The sequence below is a fragment of the Anas platyrhynchos genome, chromosome 2 (genome assembly GCF_047663525.1).
Source record: "Anas platyrhynchos isolate ZD024472 breed Pekin duck chromosome 2, IASCAAS_PekinDuck_T2T, whole genome shotgun sequence".
Taxonomy (NCBI): domain Eukaryota; kingdom Metazoa; phylum Chordata; class Aves; order Anseriformes; family Anatidae; genus Anas; species Anas platyrhynchos.
Genome location: NC_092588.1, coordinates 323,936 through 347,930, shown reverse-complemented (window position 1 = coordinate 347,930; position 23,995 = coordinate 323,936). Strand labels below are relative to the sequence as shown.

At 61.0% G+C, this 23,995-nt stretch overlaps 1 protein-coding gene across 2 annotated transcripts; it reads left to right on the top strand.

Annotated features, from left to right (window-relative positions):
- The first annotated feature begins 2,267 nt into the window (after window positions 1-2,267).
- Window positions 2,268-23,982, top strand: EPPK1 (epiplakin 1). 2 transcript variants are annotated; one of them, XM_072034143.1, is made up of 2 exons: window positions 2,268-2,373; window positions 6,255-23,982. In XM_072034143.1, the coding sequence occupies exon 2, from the start codon at window positions 6,285-6,287 to the stop codon at window positions 22,950-22,952; it is 16,668 nt and encodes a 5,555-aa protein (XP_071890244.1). In that variant the 5' UTR covers window positions 2,268-2,373; window positions 6,255-6,284; the 3' UTR covers window positions 22,953-23,982. The 2 variants fall into 2 exon arrangements, with proteins under 2 accessions (XP_071890244.1, XP_071890243.1); XM_072034142.1 differs by lacking the exon at window positions 2,268-2,373 and adding an exon at window positions 4,374-4,469.
- Window positions 23,983-23,995: the final 13 nt, after the last annotated feature.

Here is a 23,995-nt window from a genome sequence, read left to right as displayed (position 1 = left end):
GGGCTGCCCATGAGCTTCCCGTTGCCCCCAGCAAGCCTCTCTCTGCAGCCCGTCTGGCTCAGCAGCCCGGGGAGCAGGGGATTCACTGCGGCTCCTGGGAGCGAACAGAATCCTCCAGACTGAGCCACAGCCGCCCATGGGCCGGGAGAGGTGCCCTGGCTGGTTTGAGCCCTTTTCTTTGTTAGCAGCTAAGATGTTTTGGTTAAGCCACAGACGGTTAGTTCAAATGCATACGCATGAATTGCAACCACACATTACTGCTAATTACCGTAACCAGATGCTTTCCCCTGCGTTTGGGCAGCGTGCCCAAAAAAGCAAAAGCAAAACATTGTCGGCAGGCGTAGCAGCAGAACAACCTAGCACAGCCCAGCACAGTTCCTCTTCAGGAAAGCAAGGGGATGATCTCCTTCGGCTGCCTGGCCCCTGGCAAGAATGTGTCTTGCTGTCCTGGCCCCCGTGCACCGTGCCTGGCCCTGCTGCAGCCATGGGACCATCCTTGCTCCCAGCCGAGGGCAGCACAGCCTTGGGGAGGCCGTGGATGGGCCCAGGACCCCACTAGAGGCCAGCGGGTCAGCCTCGCCTGCGGGAAGCTCTGCGGTGACGGCACCACTCCAACATGTTGGTGCTGATCCCTCTGCAGAGCCAAGCACTCATCACTGTTTGCCTTTGGATTAAGGCTCCTGGGCTCCTCCTGGGAGTGAAACCTCTGCAACAGTCACTGGCAATGCCCATGTGGCCATTGGAAACCCACGCTGGTTTTTGGCACACAGCCTCCTCCCCATGTACCACTGTAACAGGGGACAGCTACGGCACTGGCTGCTGGCCCTGCCAGGGGGAAACTGCATCCACTGCTGGTGCTGCCCCGTTTGGACATCACCCCCAGCTGTGGGGCATCGCCTGCCAATGGCACCTGGGCCAGCCCCTCTCTTGGTGCCACAGTTCTGCTGCCCAGGGTGGGCCCGAGGGTGTTTGCAGTCCCGGAGCACTGGGCTCTGCACTGCTCAGGCAGCGGGCATGGAGCGGGTCCCTGCGTGGGCACACGGCTACACCAAGCACGGGGCTGTCTCCGCGTGGGGTGCAGCGCTGCTGGCATGGGGACCCACAGCAGGAGCCATCTCCATGTGCCTGCTGGACCACGCTGTGCCAGGAGCTCGCCCATCCAGCCCCGCGCCTGGATACCGGCAGCTCTCCAGACAACACACTCCTACACACCATAAACACCTTGCCCAAGCAGCACGTATCCGTCCTCCCCGGCACGGCGCAGGGCTGGCACCAGGACGGCGCTGCAGCGTGACCCCGCAGCGCTCAGCTCCCCAGAGGCCCACCTCCCCGTGGCTGGTGCCTGATTATTTTGGGGCCCACCAAGCACCCGTGGCCCCGGTGATAGGAGCAGGGGTGCACAGGGTGGAGATGGGGAGCTGGGTGTGGGGCTGGGAGCGGGGTCCGGGGAAAGGTGTGGGGCTGGTGACGGAGGCAGAGGAGGGGTGCACGGGTGACTCAGGCAGCAGTAGGGTGGCTTGGGCATGTTTGGGGCAGTGCGGGCTCCACCTGCACATCCATGTTGGAAAACAGGATGAGTGCAACATTGGGGGGGCAGGAATGGGGGTCCCCCACTCCCTCCTCAGCTGCCTTGGTGCCAGCTGGAAGCTGGGGTCTGTCAGCCCTGCAGCTGCAGCCCAGGGTGTGGACACACCGCTGTGGCCAACTGGGCAGGGGACGGACACACGGCAGGGGACGGACACAAGGCATGCGCGGGGTGATGGGGACGACAGGGGCTGCCATGGGAGGGGAGCTGGGTGAGAGCTGCCACCAGGATGAGGTGCTGGGGCATTTTAGCGTTCAGTGGGAGAGTTGCTGGGGTCAGGGGTGGTTATGGGGCTGCTGCGAGATGGGGAAAAGGAGGAGAGGCTGCTGGAGATGAGAGCAGCGCAGGCACAAAGGCCCTGTTGTCTCTCCCCATTTCTCCCTCCTCTTCCACAGAGGGCACTGCCCAAACAGGTGGTTGCCTGTGGAACAGGACCACCGATGGGCATCGTGGCCAGCTGGGGACCCGCGTGCCCCTTGCCCTGCTCAGAGCCCGGCCCACTCCTGCCCAAAGGGCACAGGGCAGGCTGCGGTGATGGGGCGCAGGGACGCAGCCCAGCGGGGCCATGTGCAGCCAGACCACGGCAAGGGGGGCGTTGGGCATGGAGGGAGCCATGGGGAGGGCTGATCCATGAGCTTATGGCACAGGGCTGGGCTGGTGTGTCATCCCCAGGGGCGGGGAAGGGAAAGGTTTTAAACGCGCTCCAGTCCCCGGCAGGAAGCAGCGGTGAAAGCAGCGGGACTGCGGGCACCTGCCGGGCGGACCCGTCCTGCGACCACCGTGGGCAGGTAGGAGAGGTCCGGAGCAGAGGGGCCCAGCGGGGCACCGTGGGGCTGTGCCAGGAGCCGCGGCAGCCGGAGGCCCTCGCGCAGGTCTCAGGCATGCGAGGAATGCGGCACTGCCTGCACTTGCACTGGGCAGCGGCCAGGTGACAGTGGGCATAGGGCAACAGCCGCACGGCGCTACGGCACGGCACCGCCAGCCCCGAGCACAGCGGGAGGATGCTGACCCCTGCCCCTGGCATGCCCAGGAGTGGGTCGGGGTCAGGAACCTCCTGGGAGGATGGCTCCTGGTTAAAGCTCCCGCTGCCCTGGGGCTCCAGCAGGCACGGCGAGGCTCGTAGGGGCGGCAGGTGCTGAGGATGGGGCAGGCGTTGGGGCAGTGCGTGGCAGGCATCGTGACACGGTGCCCGGCGAGGTGGGGATATGTGGGGCTGGGGCACTGCCCCACGTGGGCATGGTGCGACCCTGGGGGCTTGCTGCGGTGGAACCTGCTCCGGGCACCTGCACTAATGGTCACTGGCACCACCAGGGACTGCGTCCCCTGCGCCCCTCCCCAGATGGGCACTGCCCCAAAAGGGGTTCTGGGCTGCCCCCAGTCCTATTCAAAGCAAGGACCCCCCAAGCTCCTCTCCCTGTTCCTATCGCCCCTCTCTCGCTGCCCCAGCAAACTCCTCTGTTGCTCTCCCTCCCCCTGAAATGCCCCCAGCGTTAGCCCCTTCCACCCGGGGCCACCCCACAGCTCTCTCCACCACCCTGCCGGGCTCCCACCCACAGCCCTGCTCCCTTCCCTCTGCTCTGGGGCCTCCCCCGGCAGGCACACCTCCTCCCCGAAACCAAGCCCCCCACCCTGCAAGTAAAACCTGTCCCTTCTCCCCATCTCTCCCTCCCCAGCTGGCGCCAGCCCTGTTTGTGCGGATGTGCAGGGGGCGTCCGTGGAGCACCCGGGCAGGCGTAGCTGGAATGCGCCCGCGCGCTGGGTGTGAGGCAAAGCCTCCCTGCCGTGACTCACGCTGGCGAGGGGGTTGTGCCGAGCGGCTCCAGGGGCACAAAGGGGATGAGCAGACCTGAGGTACCATCTAAGGCCATGGCTTGCGCCAGAGCCAGCGCGTTTCCTGACGCAGCCAGAAAGGTGCGGAGCAGCGAGTACCGCTGCCAGGGAGGCTGCCCACGCTAGGACAGACTGTGGCCTCAGGGAGGGCTGCGGATGCCAGCGCCTGAAACGCAGCCAGGAATCGACCTGGCTTTGTAGGCAGAGCCAGTTACTAAAAGTTTCCATGGGGCTGACGCTTTCTGATTACCGGGAGAAGCGTCCTTCCTCCACCTGCACACCCGCTGCCTCCTCCCCGTGCTGCTCTGGGGACAGCCCCGAGGAGCAGCAGCCCCAGCTCTGCCCCAGGGGGTCTCTGCCCCAGCCCCTGACCCTGCTGGGAGCTGTCCTGTGATGGGTGGCAGTGCCCAAATCCCCTCTGCACCCTGGTGCCGGTGTCTGGCTCTGACCAGAGACCTGCGGGGATCTGCGTGGGGCTCTGCGGACCCCACAGCCGCACCAGCACTGCCCACCCCTGAGTGCGCGTGGCTGAGCTGAGTGCCTCCCTGTCTCCTGGCAGCGCTGCCAGGAAAGGGCTGCGGGCCTGGAGAAGCTCTCACAACCCTGCACGGTTCCAGGAGTGTGCAGGCAAAGCAGGTGGTGAGGAGCTGCCAGCCCCTTTGCATTTCGAGTGTGCCCCGGGCACAGGGCACCAGCACGTAGGAACCCAGGGGACAGAGCAGAGGGCTCAGAGTGCGGGACAGAGCGACTGCCCCTGTCCCACCAAGCAGCAGCCCCCTCACCGTGCAGAGCCCCCCACGTCCCTGCTCCCCTGGCCCTGTCTGTCCCAGGACAGCCCTTCCCAGGGGCAGGAGCACTGACGGCCCTTCCCTCTGCTGTCCCCACCTCTCGGCGCCACGGCTGGATGCAATCCCAAAACTGCAAACAGGCGGCACTGCCTGGGCAGATCCGAGCCCGTGCAGCAGTGCCTGCGATGACATCTCGGGCAGATGGAGCCTGCTGGGACCTCTCCTGTGGGGACGGAGCCTGGAGCACGGCCAGGAGCGAGGCAAAGGTGCTGGGGGAGCGGGAAGAGCTGGAGGGGGCACAGGGGCACAGAGCCGGGAGCGCAGAGCCTGTTGGAAGGGCACGGCACCCTGCTCTGCGCTCTTGCCGTGTTTACTCTGGTGGATGTGGGTCGGGGAGCTGAGGGCAGGATCCACTCCCTGGTGCTGAGACGCAGCCGGTCCTCGCTGTCCCCGCTTGGTGCGACCACTGCAGTGGGTGCACAGGGCACGGCTCCCCAGGGGCTGGCATGCCTTCCTCCCCACTGCTGCCTGCGAGGGTGCTGGGCCCCAGGGCACGGCTCCAGGAGCTGCCGTTCCCGTTCCCGTTCCCTCTCTGGCTGTGTCCTCGCAGCCCAGAGCAGTGCAGCCCGCCAGCCCCACCACCCAGCCAGCTCGGCCGTGGCAGCTCGGGCCAGCGGCTGCTGTCTGCCTGCTGCAGCGCCTTGTGCTCGGTCCCTTGTGCCTCAATCCTGCGGCAGAACTGGCTCCCAGCCGTGGGGCTGAAGCTGTGAGAGGCTGCAGACGTTGAGGCTCCTCTGTGTGGCCCTCAGGCCGTGCCTCACCACAGCTCCCAGACCCCTGCAAAACCCCAGCCTAGCAAGAAATGATAGGATCATAGAATCATAGCATGGTTTGGGTTGGAAGGGACCTTAAAGGTCCTCTAGTTCCACCCCCTGCCATGGGCAGGGACACCTCCCATGGGACCAGGTTGCTCAAAGCCCCATCCAGCCTGGCCTTGAGCACTTCCAGGGTCAGGACATCCACCACTTCTCTGGGCAACCTGTTCCACTGCCTCACCACCCTCTGAGTAAAGAATTTCCTCCTAATGTCTAATCTAAAGTTCCTCTCTTTCAGTTCAAAACCGTTCCCCCTCGTCCTGTCACTATCTGCCCATGTGAAAAGTCGCTCTCCACACGCCCTCCAGCCCTCTGTTTTGCACAGCGCAGTGCCTGACAGCCTCCCCCTCCCTGCTGGCAGGTTATTTGCCTGTGTAATGGCTGTATTGTGGTCAATCCCAGCATGCCCAGCAGCTTTTCAAGTGTGCAGGCAGGCTTGCAGGTTAATGTGCTCCCAGTGTGGCCTGCGGCACCCACCAGCTTCTCCTTGTGCTGCTTCCCTTGGCCCCGCTCCCTCCTGCCCCCTCTGCCCACACCGTCTGTCCCCAGGCAGGGCAGACAGCCCACCCCACAGCACCGAAGGCCCCCCGGGGTTCTGCTGGGGCTGCTCCGGCCCCTGCTGACCAGGCTGACCACCGGCCCCTGGCAGAGGCTGCAGCCGTTCGTGCTGCCTCGGGGCTTGTTTGTCCCATTGCCGCGTCCAGCAGCACCCCAACGAGCACAGGTCCTCCTTGGGGCTGCTGCCCTGGCCTGGTGCTTCGCCCCACACCAGCTGCCCTCCTGGCCTTTGAAGTGCCACACAAAACAGATACAAGCCTTGCTCAGACTGGTGACCAAATGCACGTTACAGCTCGTGGGGCCTTTTCTTCTCTCAGGAGCTGGACCTGCCTCAGCCCAGTGCCCCACGGGCCCCACAGGTGGAGCCCCAATCTCTCTTGCACATCAAGATATCCCAGTGCATCCAGTATGGACCCGTGGTGTGCTTGCCTCTGGCAGGACTGGCTCTGCACGCCAGGGGCAGGGACAAGCACACTGCCTCAAATGTGCTCTGCCTTTGGCTGTTACTTCCCACTGCCTGTGTGATATTTCTTTTCCCTTTTTCCCCAATTTAGCCCACAAAGCATAAAAGAGTTGATTTCTCAGTGAGCTTCCCCGTTCTCTCTCCCATCTCTGCAGAAAGCTGTGGAAGGAGTGCGCAGAGGAAGGATGGCGAGCAAGCCAGCAGTGAATGGCCACGCTGCCCCCATCTCTCACCAGGAAGATGTGCCAGGAACAAACCACTGCTGCCAGGGCACACTGCCTTGCAAACAGAAAGCAGCTGGCGGGGATGTGGCAGCAATGGATGCTGCTAGTGAGCCTTCAGAGGTACCTGGCAGCATTGCCGGGGTGTATGTAGAGGCTTTGAAGAAGATAATGAGCTTTTATGATGCCACCAGAGAACATCTTCTGAGCTTGGATCCGGCGCTCTTTCTTCTGGAGGCCCAGGCAGCCATGGGCTTCATTGCTGACCCGGTGAAGAACAGGCACGTCTCCGTAGCAGAAGCTGTGCACCTGGGGTTGGTGGGGCTGGAGCTGAAGGAGAAGCTGCTCTCTGCAGAGAAAGCTGCCACTGGCTTTGTGGATCCCTACACAGAAGAGAAAATCTCCCTCTACCAGGCAATCCAGAAGGACCTGATTGGGAGAGAGCAAGGAGCCCGGCTGCTAGAGGCCCAGATGGCAACCGGAGGCGTCATTGACCCAGACACAGGCTGCCGGCTCCCAGCAGACGTTGCCTGTGAGAGGGGATATTTAGATGAAGAGATGAGGCAGCTCTTCTCTGACCCCAGCAATGAGGACAGCAAAGGGTTCCTCGACCCCAGTACTATGGAGAGGGTCACCTACATGGAGCTTATGAAGAGGTGTGTTGTTGATCCAGCCTCAGGCTTCCTCCTCTTGCCCCTGCAAATCACATTCGCAGGGCTGGGAGGAAGGGTGAGCAGCAGGGATCTGCTGGAGGCTGGCATCATCAGCCCCGACACGTTCAGAGGTCTTGAGGAGGGAAGAGTTTCTGCCCAGGAGGTAGCAGAGAGTGACTCTGTCCAGCAGTTCCTGCGTGGGACAAGGAGCATCGCTGGTGTTGTCCTGCCTTCTGGTGAGCGGAAAAGCCTTTACCAGGCCCTGAGAGAGCATCTCCTCCTGCCTGGCACTGCTCTGACACTCCTGCAAGTCCAGGCCTCCACTGGCAGCCTGACAGACCCCATAAAGAACAAAACCTTCTCTGTTGATGAGGCTGTCAGGATTGGCCTCATCGGCCCAGAGCTTCATGAGAAACTGTCTTCAGCTGAGAGGACCATCACTGGGTACAGGGACCCCTACACTGGGGAAATGCTCTCCCTGTTCCAAGCCGTCAGGAAGGCCTTCATCCCCAGGGACCACGGCATTTTCCTTCTGGAGGCTCAGATGGCTACAGGGGGCATCATTGCTCCGGGCCGGCACTTCCGTGTCCCCACAGAGACAGCTTGCAAGTGGGGATACTTGGATGAGACCACAAGACAGCTCCTCTCCAGTCCTGCTGATGAACTGAAAGGGTTCTTTGACCCCAACTCCAAGGAGAAGCTGACCTATGCAGACCTGCTAAAGCGATGTGTCACTGATCCCAACACAGGGCTCCTCCTGCTGCCACTTAGTGGAGACAGTGGAGAAGGACCCAAGGGAACCCCTGTCTTCTTTGACCACAAGACCCAAACGGCTCTGGAAAACACAAAGGTACCCATTACTTTAGGTAAATTCAAAGGAAAATCAGTGTCTCTCTGGAAACTCCTCTTCTCAGACTACATCCAGAGTGAGCAAAGAGCTGCTCTCACCCAGCAGTACCTTGCAGGGACTCTCTCTATGCAACAATTGGCCAAGGCAGTCAGTGTCACCATTGAAGAAATGGCTTCCACTGCCAATGTCACCTTTGAAGGACTGAGGGGTCGCGTGACAGCTGACCAGCTCCTGAGCTCTGAAATCATCAACAAAGATTTGTTTAAGAAACTGAAGGAAGGAGAAACATCAGCCAAAGAAGTTGTCAGCATGGACACTGTCAAGAAGTACCTGCAAGGGACGGGTAGCATTGCTGGGTTGCTGCTTCCTGACTCCCAGGAGAAGATGAGCATCTACCAGGCAAAGAGGAAAGGATTTTTACGGCCAGGAACATCACTGATCCTCCTGGAGGCACAGGCTGCCACCGGATTTATCATTGACCCAGCTGCCAACAAAAGCTATTCTGTAGATGAGGCTTTACAAGCAAATGTCATTGGTCCAGATGTTTATGACAAGCTACTGACTGCAGAGAAATCAGTCACTGGCTACAGAGATCCTTACTCAGGGACCAAGATCTCCCTCTTCCAGGCCATGAAGAAGGAGCTCATTGTCAAGGAGCACGCTATCCGCCTGCTCGAGGCCCAGATCGCCACCGGAGGCATCATCGACCCTGTCAATAGCCACCGCATCCCCGTGGAGGTGGCCTACAAGCGCGGCTACTTCGACAAGAAGATGAATGTAATCCTGTCTGACCCCAGCGATGACACCAAGGGCTTCTTCGACCCCAACACGCACGAGAACCTCACCTACCTGCAGCTGAAAGAGAAGTGCATCACAGAGCCGTCCACCGGGCTCTGCCTCCTTCCTCTGAACAGCAGGAAGAGCCAGTTCATTGACGACGCCACCAGGCAGCTGTTCAGGAACTCCTGGATGCCTGTCAGGTTTGGGCGCTTACGCGGGGAGAAGGTCTCGGTGTGGGACCTGCTGAACTCCGAGTACTTCAGCGAGGGGAGGCGCCGAGAGATCTTCAACCACTACCGGCTGAGGAAGCTCACCCTGGAGCAAATCCGGATCATGCTAGAGGAGGAAATCAAAAAATGGGCCCCCATCAAGTTCCCAGCCATGAGAGGCAGCATCAGCGCTTATCACCTGATGGACACGGGCATCATTGACAGGGCCCTGTTTGAGAAGGTGTTGGAGGGATCCGTCACACCAGAGGAAGTCCTGCGCATGGACTCTGTCAGAAGATACCTCTATGGCTCTGGCAGCATCGGGGGGATTGTACTCCAGCCATCAAACCAGAGGATAAGCATTTATGAGGCCATGAAACAGAACATCATGGTACCTGGAGTAGCCCTACCACTCCTAGAGGCCCAGGCTGCCACAGGCTTTATCATTGACCCAGTGAACAACCAGAAACTCTGCGTGGATGACGCCGTCAAGGAAGGAGTCATTGGGCCAGAAGTCCATGAGAAGCTGCAGCAAGCAGAAGGGGCTGTGTCAGGCTATAAGGATCCTTTCACAGGCAAGAAGATACCTCTCTTCCAGGCTATGAAGAAGGGCCTGATCACTGACAAACAGGCCATGCAGCTGATGGAGGTGCAGATGGCTACAGGGGGCATCATTGACCCAACATGTGGCCACCATCTCCCCATAGAAGCTGCCCAAAAGCGAGGGTGCCTGGATGAGGACACAAGCAAGGCCCTTTCTAAGCCCAGTGACAACAACAGAGCCTTCTGTGTCCCAGACAGCAAAGAGACCGTGACCTACGCTGAGCTCATCGAGCGCTGCCAGAAGGATGAGATCTCTGGCTTCCACTTGCTGCCTCTACCACAGACAGCAGTTCCTGTCTACACAGATGAACAAATCCAACAGCTTTTCAAGGAAACTATGGTGAAGGAAAAAGGGGTCTCCCTCTGGGAGCTAATCCACTCTGGGTATTTCACTGACGAGCAGAGGAGTGACTTTGTGGAGAGGTTCCGTGCTAAGGAACTGTCCCTGCAGCAGTTGGTAGCTCTTGTGCTCAGACTGGTAAGGGAGATGGAGATGAAAGCCTGCACCCACATCACCTTCCAGGGCTTGCAGGGAAGTGTCCCTGCAGTCTGGTTGCTGGAGGCTGGCATCATTACTGAGAAGATGTTTGAAGAACTAGCTCAGGGCATAAGAACTCCCGAGGAAGTGGCTGAAATGGAGAGTGTGAAGAGGTACTTGCAGGGCACAGGCAGCATAGCCGGGGTAATCATACAGGCATCCAAAAAGAAGATGAGTTTTTACAATGCCATGAAAAACAATCTCCTCCTCCCTGGGGCTGCTCTGAAGCTGCTGGAAGCTCAGGCAGCCACAGGGTACCTAACTGACCCAGCAACAAACCAGAGACTCAGCGTGAGGGATGCTGTGAGAGCAGCTGTTGTTGGTGAGGAGCTCACTGAGAAGCTTCTCCTAGCTGAGAGGGCAGTGACTGGCTACACAGACCCCTACACAGGGAGCTCCATCTCCCTGTGCCAGGCGGTCAGGAAAGAGCTCATTCCTCTGGGTGAAGCCATTCCTTTGCTAGAGGCCCAGCTGGCCACAGGAGGAGTCATCGATCCTATTCACCATCATCACCTTCCACTCCAGGCTGCATACAGGTACGGCTTCTATGATGAGGACTTAAACCAAAACCTCACCCAGCTGAATGACAGCACCAAAATCTTTTTTGATCCAAATACAAAGGAGAACGTGACCTACCAGCAGCTGAAGGACAGGTGCATTTATGAGGCTGAGACAGGCCTCTGGTTCCTTCCCCTGTCGGAAAATGCAATGTTCTGTGTGGATGAACAAACCATGGAGATGCTGAAATCTGTGACTGTCTGTGTCAACATAGGACGGTTCAAAGGACAGACAGTGTCAGTCTGGGACCTTCTCAACTCTGAATACATCTCAGACAGAAAAAGAAGAGAGCTGGTGCAAAAGTACAAAGATGAAAATACCGAAGTGCTGCATGAAATCATAATGATTGTCATGAAAATCATCAAAGAAACTGAGGTGCAAGGAAAGAAGTTTGCATTCAAAGGTCTGCGGAAAAGAGTGTCTGCCAGTGATCTCTTCCAATCTCAACTGATAGACAAAAAAACCCTCGATGAGCTCAACCAGGGGAAGAAAACAGTTAAAGAAGTCACTGAAATGGACTCTGTCCGCAGATACTTGGAGGGCAGCAATTTCATAGCAGGGGTCCTTATACAGCCAAGCAATGAGAAGATGAGCATCTACCAGGCCATGAGGAAGGGCATTCTGAGGCCGGGGACAGCACTGGTGTTGCTGGAGGCACAGGCTGCTACCGGCTACATCATTGACCCAGAGAAAAACAAGAAATTTTCAGTGGAGGAAGCATTTAAGGCAGGTCTAATTGGGTGTGAGATTTTTGAAAAGCTACTCTGTGCAGAAAGAGCTGTGACAGGCTACATTGACCCCTACACAAAAGCACCAATGTCCCTATTTGAAGCCATGAACCAAGGACTGATAGTGAAGAGCCACGGCATCCGCCTGCTCGAGGCCCAGATCGCCACCGGCGGCATCATCGACCCCGTGCACAGCCACCGCCTCCCCGTGGAAGTGGCCTACAAGCGCGGCTACTTCGATGAGGAGATGAACCGGATCCTCTCCGACCCCAGTGATGACACCAAGGGCTTCTTCGACCCCAACACGCACGAGAACCTCACCTACATGCAGCTCCTGGAGAGATGTGTCCAAGATTCAGAGACTGGGTTGTACATGCTACAAGTTGTCCAAGAAGGGGGAAGGTACTTCTACATAGATGAATTGACAAAACAGGTTTTGCACTCAAAGCCCATTAAAGTGACAGTTGGAAAATTCAAGGACCAAACAGTTTCTGTCTGGGAAATTCTCTGTTCCCATTACATCTCCGAGCAGAAAAGGAAAGAACTAGTGAAGCAATATAAATGTAAAACTCTAACTCTGGAAAACCTTATAGCTCTCATCCTCAAAACAATTGAGGATACGGAGCAAAAAGCAGAAGCCCTCAAGGTCAAAGGACTCCGAGGTGAGGTGTCAGTGTCAGAATTGTTTAACTCTGAGATAATTGACAAGAAGACCCTGGATCAGCTGCAGGATGGAAGTCTCTCGCTTCATAGCCTCACAAAGAAGGACACGGTAAAAAGGTACCTGGATGGCACCGGATGCATCGCAGGAGTTCTACTTCCATCAAGGAAAGAGACAATGAGCATCTACCAGGCCCTGAAGAGGGGTCTGCTCTCAGAGCAATGTGCACTGGGGCTGCTGGAGGCGCAGGCTGCCACCGGCTTCATTGTTGATCCACTGACAAATAAGAAGCTCTCCGTGGACGAGGCCATCTTGGCCAAGTTGGTGGGCAGCGAGTTGCACGAGAAGCTCCTGTCAGCAGAGAAAGCTGTGACAGGATATGCAGATCCCCAGACAGGCACTAAAATATCCCTCTTCCAGGCCATAATGAATAAGATAATAATGAAGGAGCACGGCATCCGCCTTCTTGAGGCCCAGATTGCCACTGGTGGCATCATCGACCCTGTGCACAGCCACCGCATCCCTGTAAATGTGGCCTACCGGAGGGGCTACTTGGATGGCGATACGTTTCTCCTGCTTTCTGATCCAGATCATGGCAGCAAAGGTTTCATAGATCCAAATACTCATGAGAAAATAAGTTACAGTCAGCTCCTGCAAAGATGTTCCAAAGACAGAGATACTGGACTGTACATGCTGCAGGTCATGGAGAAGGAAGATGACTATTTCTACATTGATGAGCAAACAAAACAAGCCCTAATATCAACAAAGGTACAAGTGTCTGTTGGAAAATACAAAGGGAATGAAATATCACTCTGGGAACTTCTCTGTTCTGAGTACATCACAGAAGAGAAAAGAAAAGAACTGGTGAAAAAATATAAAGAGGAATCCCACCACATTATACAAAGAATCATTGAAACAATACTAAATATCATTAAAGAAAAAGAGGAGGACAGAAGTGATGTTTGGTTCCAAGGAATAAGACAACAAATTACAGCATCAGAACTTCTCAGTGCAGAGATAATCACAGAAGAAACTATGCAGAAACTCCAGGAAGGAAAGGAAACAGCACAAGAAATAGCGCAAATGGATAATGTGAGAAGATACCTTGAGGGAACTGGAAGCATTGCTGGTGTGCTTGTGCCATCCAGGGCTGACCCCACCAAGATGGAGAAGATGAGCATCTACCAGGCCATGTGGAAGGGCATCCTGAGGCCAGGGACAGCACTAGTGCTGCTGGAGGCACAGGCTGCCACAGGCTTCATCATAGACCCAGTCAAAAATAAAAAGATATCAGTGGATGAAGCTGTCACGACAGGGCTGGTGGGCAGTGAATTGCAGAAGAAACTTCTTTGTGCAGAAAAAGCTGTGACGGGCTACACACACCCATGCACAGGACAGAAGATGTCCCTCTTCCAGGCCATGAAGAAGGAGCTCATCGTCAAGGAGCACGGCATCCGCCTGCTCGAGGCCCAGATCGCCACCGGCGGCATCATCGACCCCGTGCACAGCCACCGCCTCCCCGTCGAGGCTGCCTACAAGCGCGGCTACTTTGACCAGCAGATGAACCAGATCCTCTCCGACCCCAGCGACGACACCAAGGGCTTCTTCGACCCCAACACGCACGAGAACCTCACCTACATGCAGCTCCTGCGCCGCTGCGTGCCCGACCCGGACACGGGGCTGCTCATGCTGCAGCTGATGGACAAGGGCTCGGTGCTCTACCAGCTGAGCGAGGACGCCCGCAAAGCCCTGCAGGCTGCCCGCACCACCGTCAGCGTGGGGCTCTTCCAGGGCCAGAGCGTCACCGTCTGGGAGCTCCTCTTCTCTCGCTACATCCCCGAGCACCGGCGCCAGGACCTCCTGCGCAAGTACAAGGCGGGGACGCTGGCCATCTCCGAGATGATCACCCTCCTCACCGCCATCATCAGCGGGGCCGAGGGCCAGGGCCACGGCGCCGCCCTGGCCCGCAAGCCCACGCAGCGGGAGGCCCCGCCGCCGGCTGAGAACGGCGAGGCCGCGGGCTCCCGGCGGGAGCGCGAGCGCGAGCGCGAGCGGGAGCAAGAACGGGAGCTGGAGCTGGAGCGGGCCCTGACGTCCCACACCGTCGAGGTCTCGGCGGGCGGCTTCCACGGCAGGAAGGTCTCCCTGTGGGAGCTCCTCTTCTCCAAGTACGTGTCCGAGGCGAAGAGGCAGGAGCTGCTGGGGAAGGTGCGCGACGGCAGCCTGGCGCTGGACGAGCTGGCGAGGCTCCTCAGCGTGCTCATCCAGGAGGCGGTGGAGCAGAGCAGCAAGGTGAAATTCACGGGCCTCAGGCGGCAGGTGACCGCCTCGGACCTGCTGGACTCGGGCATCATCGACAAGGACACGCTGGCCGACCTGGTGCAGGGCTCCAAGACGGTGCAGCAGGTGACGGAAATGGCCTCCGTCAAGCGCTACCTGGACGGCACGGGCTGCATCGCCGGCGTGCTGGTGCCGTCCAAGGCCGACCCGGCCAAGATGGAGAAGATGAGCATCTACCAGGCCATGTGGAAGGGCATCCTGAGGCAGGGCACGGCCCTGGTGCTGCTGGAGGCGCAGGCTGCCACCGGCTTCCTCGTCGACCCGCTCAGCAACCAGAAGCTCTCCGTGGACGAGGCCGTCTCGGCCGGGCTGGTGGGCAGCGAGCTGCACGAGAAGCTGCTGTCGGCCGAGAGGGCCGTGACGGGCTACACCGACCCCTACACCGGCGACCAGATCTCCCTCTTCCAGGCCATGAAGAAGGAGCTCATCGTCAAGGAGCACGGCATCCGCCTGCTCGAGGCCCAGATCGCCACCGGCGGCATCATCGACCCCGTGCACAGCCACCGCCTCCCCGTCGAGGCTGCCTACAAGCGCGGCTACTTTGACCAGCAGATGAACCAGATCCTCTCCGACCCCAGCGACGACACCAAGGGCTTCTTCGACCCCAACACGCACGAGAACCTCACCTACATGCAGCTCCTGCGCCGCTGCGTGCCCGACCCGGACACGGGGCTGCTCATGCTGCAGCTGATGGACAAGGGCTCGGTGCTCTACCAGCTGAGCGAGGACGCCCGCAAAGCCCTGCAGGCTGCCCGCACCACCGTCAGCGTGGGGCTCTTCCAGGGCCAGAGCGTCACCGTCTGGGAGCTCCTCTTCTCTCGCTACATCCCCGAGCACCGGCGCCAGGACCTCCTGCGCAAGTACAAGGCGGGGACGCTGGCCATCTCCGAGATGATCACCCTCCTCACCGCCATCATCAGCGGGGCCGAGGGCCAGGGCCACGGCGCCGCCCTGGCCCGCAAGCCCACGCAGCGGGAGGCCCCGCCGCCGGCTGAGAACGGCGAGGCCGCGGGCTCCCGGCGGGAGCGCGAGCGCGAGCGCGAGCGCGAGCAAGAACGGGAGCTGGAGCTGGAGCGGGCCCTGACGTCCCACACCGTCGAGGTCTCGGCGGGCGGCTTCCACGGCAGGAAGGTCTCCCTGTGGGAGCTCCTCTTCTCCAAGTACGTGTCCGAGGCGAAGAGGCAGGAGCTGCTGGGGAAGGTGCGCGACGGCAGCCTGGCGCTGGACGAGCTGGCGAGGCTCCTCAGCGTGCTCATCCAGGAGGCGGTGGAGCAGAGCAGCAAGGTGAAATTCACAGGCCTCAGGCGGCAGGTGACCGCCTCGGACCTGCTGGACTCGGGCATCATCGACAAGGACACGCTGGCCGACCTGGTGCAGGGCTCCAAGACGGTGCAGCAGGTGACGGAAATGGCCTCCGTCAAGCGCTACCTGGACGGCACGGGCTGCATCGCCGGCGTGCTGGTGCCGTCCAAGGCCGACCCGGCCAAGATGGAGAAGATGAGCATCTACCAGGCCATGTGGAAGGGCATCCTGAGGCAGGGCACGGCCCTGGTGCTGCTGGAGGCGCAGGCTGCCACCGGCTTCCTCGTCGACCCGCTCAGCAACCAGAAGCTCTCCGTGGACGAGGCCGTCTCGGCCGGGCTGGTGGGCAGCGAGCTGCACGAGAAGCTGCTGTCGGCCGAGAGGGCCGTGACGGGCTACACCGACCCCTACACCGGCGACCAGATCTCCCTCTTCCAGGCCATGAAGAAGGAGCTCATCGTCAAGGAGCACGGCATCCGCCTGCTCGAGGCCCAGATCGCCACCGGCGGCATCATCGACCCCGTGCACAGCCACCGCCTCCCCGTCGAGGCTGCCTACAAGCGCGGCTACTTTGACCAGCAGATGAACCAGATCCTCTCCGACCCCAGCGACGACACCAAGGGCTTCTTCGACCCCAACACGCACGAGAACCTCACCTACATGCAGCTCCTGCGCCGCTGCGTGCCCGACCCGGACACGGGGCTGCTCATGCTGCAGCTGATGGACAAGGGCTCGGTGCTCTACCAGCTGAGCGAGGACGCCCGCAAAGCCCTGCAGGCTGCCCGCACCACCGTCAGCGTGGGGCTCTTCCAGGGCCAGAGCGTCACCGTCTGGGAGCTCCTCTTCTCTCGCTACATCCCCGAGCACCGGCGCCAGGACCTCCTGCGCAAGTACAAGGCGGGGACGCTGGCCATCTCCGAGATGATCACCCTCCTCACCGCCATCATCAGCGGGGCCGAGGGCCAGGGCCACGGCGCCGCCCTGGCCCGCAAGCCCACGCAGCGGGAGGCCCCGCCGCCGGCTGAGAACGGCGAGGCCGCGGGCTCCCGGCGGGAGCGCGAGCGCGAGCGCGAGCGGGAGCAAGAACGGGAGCTGGAGCTGGAGCGGGCCCTGACGTCCCACACCGTCGAGGTCTCGGCGGGCGGCTTCCACGGCAGGAAGGTCTCCCTGTGGGAGCTCCTCTTCTCCAAGTACGTGTCCGAGGCGAAGAGGCAGGAGCTGCTGGGGAAGGTGCGCGACGGCAGCCTGGCGCTGGACGAGCTGGCGAGGCTCCTCAGCGTCCTCATCCAGGAGGCGGTGGAGCAGAGCAGCAAGGTGAAATTCACGGGCCTCAGGCGGCAGGTGACCGCCTCGGACCTGCTGGACTCGGGCATCATCGACAAGGACACGCTGGCCGACCTGGTGCAGGGCTCCAAGACGGTGCAGCAGGTGACGGAAATGGCCTCCGTCAAGCGCTACCTGGACGGCACGGGCTGCATCGCCGGCGTGCTGGTGCCGTCCAAGGCCGACCCGGCCAAGATGGAGAAGATGAGCATCTACCAGGCCATGTGGAAGGGCATCCTGAGGCAGGGCACGGCCCTGGTGCTGCTGGAGGCGCAGGCTGCCACCGGCTTCCTCGTCGACCCGCTCAGCAACCAGAAGCTCTCCGTGGACGAGGCCGTCTCGGCCGGGCTGGTGGGCAGCGAGCTGCACGAGAAGCTGCTGTCGGCCGAGAGGGCCGTGACGGGCTACACCGACCCCTACACCGGCGACCAGATCTCCCTCTTCCAGGCCATGAAGAAGGAGCTCATCGTCAAGGAGCACGGCATCCGCCTGCTCGAGGCCCAGATCGCCACCGGCGGCATCATCGACCCCGTGCACAGCCACCGCCTCCCCGTCGAGGCTGCCTACAAGCGCGGCTACTTTGACCAGCAGATGAACCAGATCCTCTCCGACCCCAGCGACGACACCAAGGGCTTCTTCGACCCCAACACGCACGAGAACCTCACCTACATGCAGCTCCTGCGCCGCTGCGTGCCCGACCCGGACACGGGGCTGCTCATGCTGCAGCTGATGGACAAGGGCTCGGTGCTCTACCAGCTGAGCGAGGACGCCCGCAAAGCCCTGCAGGCTGCCCGCACCACCGTCAGCGTGGGGCTCTTCCAGGGCCAGAGCGTCACCGTCTGGGAGCTCCTCTTCTCTCGCTACATCCCCGAGCACCGGCGCCAGGACCTCCTGCGCAAGTACAAGGCGGGGACGCTGGCCATCTCCGAGATGATCACCCTCCTCACCGCCATCATCAGCGGGGCCGAGGGCCAGGGCCACGGCGCCGCCCTGGCCCGCAAGCCCACGCAGCGGGAGGCCCCGCCGCCGGCTGAGAACGGCGAGGCCGCGGGCTCCCGGCGGGAGCGCGAGCGCGAGCGCGAGCGGGAGCAAGAACGGGAGCTGGAGCTGGAGCGGGCCCTGACGTCCCACACCGTCGAGGTCTCGGCGGGCGGCTTCCACGGCAGGAAGGTCTCCCTGTGGGAGCTCCTCTTCTCCAAGTACGTGTCCGAGGCGAAGAGGCAGGAGCTGCTGGGGAAGGTGCGCGACGGCAGCCTGGCGCTGGACGAGCTGGCGAGGCTCCTCAGCGTGCTCATCCAGGAGGCGGTGGAGCAGAGCAGCAAGGTGAAATTCACGGGCCTCAGGCGGCAGGTGACCGCCTCGGACCTGCTGGACTCGGGCATCATCGACAAGGACACGCTGGCCGACCTGGTGCAGGGCTCCAAGACGGTGCAGCAGGTGACGGAAATGGCCTCCGTCAAGCGCTACCTGGACGGCACGGGCTGCATCGCCGGCGTGCTGGTGCCGTCCAAGGCCGACCCGGCCAAGATGGAGAAGATGAGCATCTACCAGGCCATGTGGAAGGGCATCCTGAGGCAGGGCACGGCCCTGGTGCTGCTGGAGGCGCAGGCTGCCACCGGCTTCCTCGTCGACCCGCTCAGCAACCAGAAGCTCTCCGTGGACGAGGCCGTCTCGGCCGGGCTGGTGGGCAGCGAGCTGCACGAGAAGCTGCTGTCGGCCGAGAGGGCCGTGACGGGCTACACCGACCCCTACACCGGCGACCAGATCTCCCTCTTCCAGGCCATGAAGAAGGAGCTCATCGTCAAGGAGCACGGCATCCGCCTGCTCGAGGCCCAGATCGCCACCGGCGGCATCATCGACCCCGTGCACAGCCACCGCCTCCCCGTCGAGGCTGCCTACAAGCGCGGCTACTTTGACCAGCAGATGAACCAGATCCTCTCCGACCCCAGCGACGACACCAAGGGCTTCTTCGACCCCAACACGCACGAGAACCTCACCTACATGCAGCTCCTGCGCCGCTGCGTGCCCGACCCGGACACGGGGCTGCTCATGCTGCAGCTGATGGACAAGGGCTCGGTGCTCTACCAGCTGAGCGAGGACGCCCGCAAAGCCCTGCAGGCTGCCCGCACCACCGTCAGCGTGGGGCTCTTCCAGGGCCAGAGCGTCACCGTCTGGGAGCTCCTCTTCTCTCGCTACATCCCCGAGCACCGGCGCCAGGACCTCCTGCGCAAGTACAAGGCGGGGACGCTGGCCATCTCCGAGATGATCACCCTCCTCACCGCCATCATCAGCGGGGCCGAGGGCCAGGGCCACGGCGCCGCCCTGGCCCGCAAGCCCACGCAGCGGGAGGCCCCGCCGCCGGCTGAGAACGGCGAGGCCGCGGGCTCCTGGCGGGAGCGCGAGCGCGAGCACGAGCGCGAGCGGGAGCAAGAACGGGAGCTGGAGCTGGAGCGGGCCCTGACGTCCCACACCGTCGAGGTCTCGGCGGGCGGCTTCCACGGCAGGAAGGTCTCCCTGTGGGAGCTCCTCTTCTCCAAGTACGTGTCCGAGGCGAAGAGGCAGGAGCTGCTGGGGAAGGTGCGCGACGGCAGCCTGGCGCTGGACGAGCTGGCGAGGCTCCTCAGCGTGCTCATCCAGGAGGCGGTGGAGCAGAGCAGCAAGGTGAAATTCACGGGCCTCAGGCGGCAGGTGACCGCCTCGGACCTGCTGGACTCGGGCATCATCGACAAGGACACGCTGGCCGACCTGGTGCAGGGCTCCAAGACGGTGCAGCAGGTGACGGAAATGGCCTCCGTCAAGCGCTACCTGGACGGCACGGGCTGCATCGCCGGCGTGCTGGTGCCGTCCAAGGCCGACCCGGCCAAGATGGAGAAGATGAGCATCTACCAGGCCATGTGGAAGGGCATCCTGAGGCAGGGCACGGCCCTGGTGCTGCTGGAGGCGCAGGCTGCCACCGGCTTCCTCGTCGACCCGCTCAGCAACCAGAAGCTCTCCGTGGACGAGGCCGTCTCGGCCGGGCTGGTGGGCAGCGAGCTGCACGAGAAGCTGCTGTCGGCCGAGAGGGCCGTGACGGGCTACACCGACCCCTACACCGGCGACCAGATCTCCCTCTTCCAGGCCATGAAGAAGGAGCTCATCGTCAAGGAGCACGGCATCCGCCTGCTCGAGGCCCAGATCGCCACCGGCGGCATCATCGACCCCGTGCACAGCCACCGCCTCCCCGTCGAGGCTGCCTACAAGCGCGGCTACTTTGACCAGCAGATGAACCAGATCCTCTCCGACCCCAGCGACGACACCAAGGGCTTCTTCGACCCCAACACGCACGAGAACCTCACCTACATGCAGCTCCTGCGCCGCTGCGTGCCCGACCCGGACACGGGGCTGCTCATGCTGCAGCTGATGGACAAGGGCTCGGTGCTCTACCAGCTGAGCGAGGACGCCCGCAAAGCCCTGCAGGCTGCCCGCACCACCGTCAGCGTGGGGCTCTTCCAGGGCCAGAGCGTCACCGTCTGGGAGCTCCTCTTCTCTCGCTACATCCCCGAGCACCGGCGCCAGGACCTCCTGCGCAAGTACAAGGCGGGGACGCTGGCCATCTCCGAGATGATCACCCTCCTCACCGCCATCATCAGCGGGGCCGAGGGCCAGGGCCACGGCGCCGCCCTGGCCCGCAAGCCCACGCAGCGGGAGGCCCCGCCGCCGGCTGAGAACGGCGAGGCCGCGGGCTCCCGGCGGGAGCGCGAGCGCGAGCGCGAGCGCGAGCGGGAGCAAGAACGGGAGCTGGAGCTGGAGCGGGCCCTGACGTCCCACACCGTCGAGGTCTCGGCGGGCGGCTTCCACGGCAGGAAGGTCTCCCTGTGGGAGCTCCTCTTCTCCAAGTACGTGTCCGAGGCGAAGAGGCAGGAGCTGCTGGGGAAGGTGCGCGACGGCAGCCTGGCGCTGGACGAGCTGGCGAGGCTCCTCAGCGTCCTCATCCAGGAGGCGGTGGAGCAGAGCAGCAAGGTGAAATTCACGGGCCTCAGGCGGCAGGTGACCGCCTCGGACCTGCTGGACTCGGGCATCATCGACAAGGACACGCTGGCCGACCTGGTGCAGGGCTCCAAGACGGTGCAGCAGGTGACGGAAATGGCCTCCGTCAAGCGCTACCTGGACGGCACGGGCTGCATCGCCGGCGTGCTGGTGCCGTCCAAGGCCGACCCGGCCAAGATGGAGAAGATGAGCATCTACCAGGCCATGTGGAAGGGCATCCTGAGGCAGGGCACGGCCCTGGTGCTGCTGGAGGCGCAGGCTGCCACCGGCTTCCTCGTCGACCCGCTCAGCAACCAGAAGCTCTCCGTGGACGAGGCCGTCTCGGCCGGGCTGGTGGGCAGCGAGCTGCACGAGAAGCTGCTGTCGGCCGAGAGGGCCGTGACGGGCTACACCGACCCCTACACCGGCGACCAGATCTCCCTCTTCCAGGCCATGAAGAAGGAGCTCATCGTCAAGGAGCACGGCATCCGCCTGCTCGAGGCCCAGATCGCCACCGGCGGCATCATCGACCCCGTGCACAGCCACCGCCTCCCCGTCGAGGCTGCCTACAAGCGCGGCTACTTTGACCAGCAGATGAACCAGATCCTCTCCGACCCCAGCGACGACACCAAGGGCTTCTTCGACCCCAACACGCACGAGAACCTCACCTACATGCAGCTCCTGCGCCGCTGCGTGCCCGACCCGGACACGGGGCTGCTCATGCTGCAGCTGATGGACAAGGGCTCGGTGCTCTACCAGCTGAGCGAGGACGCCCGCAAAGCCCTGCAGGCTGCCCGCACCACCGTCAGCGTGGGGCTCTTCCAGGGCCAGAGCGTCACCGTCTGGGAGCTCCTCTTCTCTCGCTACATCCCCGAGCACCGGCGCCAGGACCTCCTGCGCAAGTACAAGGCGGGGACGCTGGCCATCTCCGAGATGATCACCCTCCTCACCGCCATCATCAGCGGGGCTGAGGGCCAGGGCCACGGCGCCGCCCTGGCCCGCAAGCCCACGCAGCGGGAGGCCCCGCCGCCGGCTGAGAACGGCGAGGCCGCGGGCTCCCGGCGGGAGCGCGAGCGCGAGCACGAGCGCGAGCGGGAGCAAGAACGGGAGCTGGAGCTGGAGCGGGCCCTGACGTCCCACACCGTCGAGGTCTCGGCGGGCGGCTTCCACGGCAGGAAGGTCTCCCTGTGGGAGCTCCTCTTCTCCAAGTACGTGTCCGAGGCGAAGAGGCAGGAGCTGCTGGGGAAGGTGCGCGACGGCAGCCTGGCGCTGGACGAGCTGGCGAGGCTCCTCAGCGTGCTCATCCAGGAGGCGGTGGAGCAGAGCAGCAAGGTGAAATTCACAGGCCTCAGGCGGCAGGTGACCGCCTCGGACCTGCTGGACTCGGGCATCATCGACAAGGACACGCTGGCCGACCTGGTGCAGGGCTCCAAGACGGTGCAGCAGGTGACGGAAATGGCCTCCGTCAAGCGCTACCTGGACGGCACGGGCTGCATCGCCGGCGTGCTGGTGCCGTCCAAGGCCGACCCGGCCAAGATGGAGAAGATGAGCATCTACCAGGCCATGTGGAAGGGCATCCTGAGGCAGGGCACGGCCCTGGTGCTGCTGGAGGCGCAGGCTGCCACCGGCTTCCTCGTCGACCCGCTCAGCAACCAGAAGCTCTCCGTGGACGAGGCCGTCTCGGCCGGGCTGGTGGGCAGCGAGCTGCACGAGAAGCTGCTGTCGGCCGAGAGGGCCGTGACGGGCTACACCGACCCCTACACCGGCGACCAGATCTCCCTCTTCCAGGCCATGAAGAAGGAGCTCATCGTCAAGGAGCACGGCATCCGCCTGCTCGAGGCCCAGATCGCCACCGGCGGCATCATCGACCCCGTGCACAGCCACCGCCTCCCCGTCGAGGCTGCCTACAAGCGCGGCTACTTTGACCAGCAGATGAACCAGATCCTCTCCGACCCCAGCGACGACACCAAGGGCTTCTTCGACCCCAACACGCACGAGAACCTCACCTACATGCAGCTCCTCCGACGCTGTGTTCTTGACCCAGACTCTAATCTTTATTTCCTTAATATTTTCTCTAATTAGTCATAAAACCCTCTACTTTTTTTTTCCGTGTTATTTCATTGGTGAAGAATTTTTTCTTTGTTGGGACTTGTTTTGCTGCTGGCATTTTTGACATTTTTTTAATATATTCTTTTTTCTTATTATTCGTAGAGTATTTCCTTCTTCTCTTTCATGTTTTGTAATGTTTGTACAGCAGTTACGGTGTTTAGGTGACTCATCTGAGCATTTCTTTATAGCGTTTTAATCCATTGTCTTCTATAATTTAACTGGAATTCATGAATCAGCCTGGCTTATTTCCAGTCAGTTTGGTGTAAGATGTTGTACTTTTTCCTTTATAGTTCTTTAGATATAAGGATGTCTTTGTATGAGGTGTAATGAGAAATGAAATTTTATTCATTCTTTCTTCTGTATCTTTACATATCGGAAACATTTTTTTAGAAGATCAGTGTGGCATTGCCATAGTTTTAGTTTTGCGTGCCTGCCTCCTGCATGGAGAACACATTTCCATGTAGGCATCATGTCAGGCCGATGTTAAGTGTTACTGGGCTCATATCCATTATCTGTGTTTTTGCTGTTACTGCCTCAGTCCATCCAATATTTCTGGAGGCCTCTAAACCACATATACCCTTAATTGGGAGTGGTTTGGTCTCTCTCTGATGTGTACAATCAAATCACTCAGATTTTTTGCTTTCCCTCCCTTCAGTTGTCCAGCTCTCCTGAGAGCCTCTATAGAGAGTTTTTTGTTGGATCCATGCAAGAGCTGAGAAATGGTAGCATATGTTGTCTTTCTGTACTTGTAGCCAAAGCTGTCCCTGTATGCAGCCAGCAGTAAGGGGAGCTGGTGGTACAGAAGCTGCTACCTCCAGCTGTTTCCTTCGGTATGTTTCTCATCTTCTTTTGCCATTCCATGTCCTGAGCTGACTTTTCCTCCCTTCAAATGCAGCCCATGTGCATGTTTCTGGAGTAGAGACAGCCTCTGGACCACTGCGTCATACAGTTCAGTACTGAATAATTCTACTACTGCTTAATAAAAGGAAACATACAAACCTTAGATTCATTGTCTT

What these genes read in the sequence shown, in the direction of transcription:
- EPPK1 (XM_072034142.1), top strand. Translation starts at nt 4,389, where the DNA reads ATGACATCTCGGGCAGATGGAGCCTGCTGGGACCTCTCCTGTGGGGAC. An exon ending in CGGCCAGGAGCGAGGCAAAG is followed by an intron (nt 4,470 to 6,254) that starts GTGCTGGGGGAG and finishes CCATCTCTGCAG; the next exon opens with AAAGCTGTGGAAGGAGTGCG.